This window comes from Eimeria tenella, genomic scaffold (genome assembly GCF_000499545.2).
Source record: "Eimeria tenella Houghton genomic scaffold, Eth_scaff197, whole genome shotgun sequence".
Taxonomy (NCBI): Eukaryota; Apicomplexa; class Conoidasida; order Eucoccidiorida; family Eimeriidae; genus Eimeria; species Eimeria tenella.
In genome coordinates, this window is record NW_013541810.1 from 3,334 (window position 1) to 7,040 (window position 3,707).

A 3,707-nucleotide genomic window follows, 5' to 3' on the forward strand; every position below is an offset into this window, starting at 1 on the left:
CGCACTTGTTGCTGCTGCTGCTGCTGCCGCTGCAGCGGAGCAGCGCCAGGCGCCTGCGGCTGTTGCGCCGGCTCCCCCCCGTACTGCTGCAGCAGCTGCTGCAGCTGCTGCAGCTGCTGCAGCTGCTGCAGCTGCTGCAACTGCTGCAGCTGCTGCAGCTGCTGCAACGCGTACTCGTCCACCTCCTGCTTCGGCTGCCCTTGCTCCGGCTGCTGCAGCAGCTGCTGCTGCGGCGGCTGCGCCACATGCTGCTGCGGCGGCTGCACCACTTGCTGCTGCGGCTGCTGCAACACCTGCTGCTGCGGCTGCGGCTGCTGCAACACCTGCTGCTGCGGCTGCGGCTGCTGCAACACCTGCTGCTGCGGCTGCGGCTGCTGCAACACCTGCTGCTGCGGCTGCTGCTGCTGCAACACCTGCTGCTGCTGCTGCTGCTGCTGCTGCTGCTGGTCAGTCAGGTGCCAAAGCGAAGGGCCCCACAGTTCTTTCGGAGGATTCGCCCCTTCTGCTGCAGTGCTCCAAGGGGCTGCATTAGGCAGCGGCGGCAGCAGTTGCTGCTGCTGCTGCTGCTGCTGCTGCTCTGTAGGAAACAGAGAGAACAACTCCGATGGCAAAAGGCTAGGCAGGGGCTGCTGCTGCTGCTGCTGCTGCTGCTGCTGCTCATACTCGTAGTAGAGGGACTGCTGCGGCGAATCTTGAGGATTCTGCTGTTGCTGCTGCTGCTGCTCCGGGTATGGTTGTTGCAGTTGCTGCTGCTGGTCTTCGGAGGGGTGCTGCAGGTGGTAATATTGGTGTTGCTCCTGCTGCTGCTGCTGCTGCTGCAACCGTTGTTGCTCGTAAAGCTGCTGCAAAGAATTTTCCTGTTCTAGATTGGACTGGTGATGTTGCTGTTGCTGCAGCTGCTGCTGCTGCAGCTGCTGCTGCTGCAGCTGCTGCTGCTGCAACTGCTGCTGCTGCTGCTGCTGCTGCTGCTCCTGCTGCTGCTGCCGCTCCTGCTGCTTGTGCCGCTCCTGCTGCTGCTGTTGCTGCTGCTGCTTCTGCCGATCACGCACAAACTGCTGCAGGTACGCCTGCGAGTCGTAGGTTAGCTGTTGCTGCTGCTGCTGCATCATCTGCTGCTGCTGCACGTCACCCTGCTGCTCCTCCTGCAGCTGCTGTCCTGGGTACATTTCCTGATCAGCGAGTAGCTGCAGCAGCAGCATCTGCTGCTGCTGCTGCAGCAGTTGCTGCTGTATCAGCTGCTGCTCTGCGTTCTCCACTTGCTGCAGCTCCTGCTGGAATCCTTCTGCTTCCTGCTGCTGCTGCTGCTGCTGCCCTGCGCTGTCCTGCCCCTCTAACTCTTCTCCTGGCGCCTTCCCAGCTGCTGCTGCTGCTGCTGCTGCCGCTGCAGCGTTCGCTGCTGCCTCATTTGCTGCTGCTGCACTTGTTGCTGCTTCTTCTGTTTCTTCAACTTCTGCTTTTGTTTCTTTTGCTGCTGCTGCATTCACATCTGCTGCCTCGCCTGACTCTTCCCTTCGCTGCTGCTCCATTTGCTGCTGCTGCAGTTGCTGCTGCTGTTGTTTGTGGTGCCTCTGTTCAAGGAAATCCTCACGGGGCCCCTCTGGGGGCCCCCCTGGGGGCCCCTCTGGGGGCCCCCCGGGGGGCCCCCCTGCGGCTCTTCGTGGGTTCAATTGGGGGTCTTCAGGGCCTGTTGAGGAGTAGAGAGTTTGGCTGGCCAGAGGGTACAGTTGGCTGCTGTTTGCTGCTGCTGCTGCTGCTGCTGCTGTTTCTGGTGCTGCAGCAGCAGGAGACGCCACAAACCAAGGGGTGGGGGCCCCTGAGGAGCTGGGGGGCCCCTCTTGAGGGTACAGGGGGCCCCCTGAGTGGTTTGTGGGGTTTTGGGTTTGAGGTGCATGCGCTGCTTCGGACAGCAGCAGCTGCGTCTCTGCTGCAGCAGCAGCAGGAGAAAATAAGAAGCTGAGAGTGTCTTCGACTAAATCGTAAGCTGCTGCTTGTCCGGCGACTTGCTGCTGCAGGAACTGGTGCAGCAGCTGCTGCTGCAGCGTCTCGAGCTGCGGCAGCTCCCCCGGCCCCTGCTGCTGCCCCTGCTGCTGCTGCTGCTGCTGCTGCAGCGCAGCAGGAATGGGGCAGTTGGCACTCGTGGACAAGTAGTTGGGGGCCCTTTGAATTGCTGCTAATGCAGTGTATCTGTAACAAGTAGCAGCAGCAAGATTGAAGGAGACAAAGTGGCAGGGCTGGGGGACCACTCGCATTTGGTGCATGCGCGCGCCGTCTGCTGCTGCTGCTGCTGCAGCAGCAGCAGCAGCAAGCTGCTGCCCCGCGCGGCACGAGGCCTGGCAGGCACTCAAGCTGCTGCGCTGGTCCACTTCCGAAGGCAGCCCCGTAATCTTGGTGTGCTGCAGCAAACAAGAAGGAGCAGCAGCAGCACGAGGAAGCAAACTTTGAAAGTTCAGGGGCCCTTCAGTGCTTCCTGCTGCTCCTGCTGCTCCTGCTGCTGCTGCTGCTGCGCTGCCTCCCGCCGATCCCGACGAGGGGTCATAAGGCCCCACTGGTCTCCCTCCTGCTGCTGCTGTTGTTGCTGCTGCTGCTCCTCCAGAGCCCCCCACTGCTGCTGCTGCTGCTTCACTCAGCAGCACCTGCCGCAGCCCTGCGCGTTCCCTCAAGTTTGTTAAAGGCCGCAGCAGCAGCCGACTGACAGCACCCTGCTGCTGCTGCTGCTGCTGCTGCTGCTGCTGATGTTCGTGCTGCTGCTGTTGCTCTTCAGGCTCCTCCTGCTGGTGTGTCTGCTCCTGCTGCTGCTTCACGGCGGCTAGCTGACGCTTCACACCCTGGTGTTGCTCTTGCTGCTGCTGCTGCAGCTGCTGCTGCTGTTGCTGCTGCTGCTCTTGGTCCTTCATTTCAGCTTGTTGCGCCTCGGTGTTTAGCTGCTGCTCTAGCTGTAGTCTTTGTTGCTGCTGCTGCTGCTGCGTTTCGCCCATTTCTCTCTTCTGTTGCTCTCCCTGCTGCTGCTCCCGTTCTTGCTGCTGCGGCTCCTTCAACTCCTGCTGCTGCTGCTGCTGCTGCTGCTGCTGCTGTGCCTTTAGGCTGCTGTTATTTTTGCTCCACTCTTGCTGCTGCTGCTGCGGCATTAGCAAGCGAGGCAGCAAGGTTGCGTTGGCATCAACCTCGTGCTCCTGCTCTTGCTGCTGCTGTTTCAGCTGCTCTCGAGGCACCGCTTGCTGCTCCAGCTCCTGCTGCTGCTGTTCCAGTTGCTTTTGCAGCAGCTGCTGCTGCCAATCCCGCTGCTGCTGCTGCTGTTTCAGTTGCTCCTGAAGGCGTTCTTGTTGCTGCTTTTCCTGCTGCTGCTTCAGCTGCTGCTGCAGACGCTGTTGCTGTTCTTCCTGCTGCTGCTGCTGCAGTTGTTGCTGTTGCAGCTGCTGTTGATGCTGCTGCCTCAGTTGCTCCTGAAGTTGTTTTTGTTGCAGCAGCTCCTGCTGCTGCTTGGCCCTCTGCTGCTGCAGCTCCTGCTGCCGCTGCTGCTGCATCAGCTGTTCACTGAGCTGCTGTTGCTGAAGCAATTCCTGCTGCTGCTGCTGCTTCAGTTGCTCCTGAATCTGCTGCTGTTGCTGCTGCAGTCTCTGCTGCTGCAGCTCTTGCTGCTGTTGCAGCTCCTGCTGCTGCTTCTGCTTCATTTCCTGCTGCTTTTGCTGGAGTTGCTGCTGGAGTTGCTG

At 60.8% G+C, this 3,707-nt stretch overlaps 1 protein-coding gene across 1 annotated transcript in view; it reads right to left on the reverse strand.

Annotated features, from left to right (window-relative positions):
• The window catches only part of ETH_00024895 (uncharacterized protein), a gene marked incomplete at both ends in the record, with an annotated part of 8,402 nt that overhangs the window by 1,458 nt on the left and 3,237 nt on the right, over positions 1 to 3,707 (reverse strand). Inside the window, one exon of the mRNA XM_013374147.1 lies at positions 6 to 3,706. Within this exon, the coding sequence (XP_013229601.1) occupies positions 6 to 3,706 (3,701 nt within the window). The remainder of the gene's footprint in view (positions 1 to 5; position 3,707) is intronic.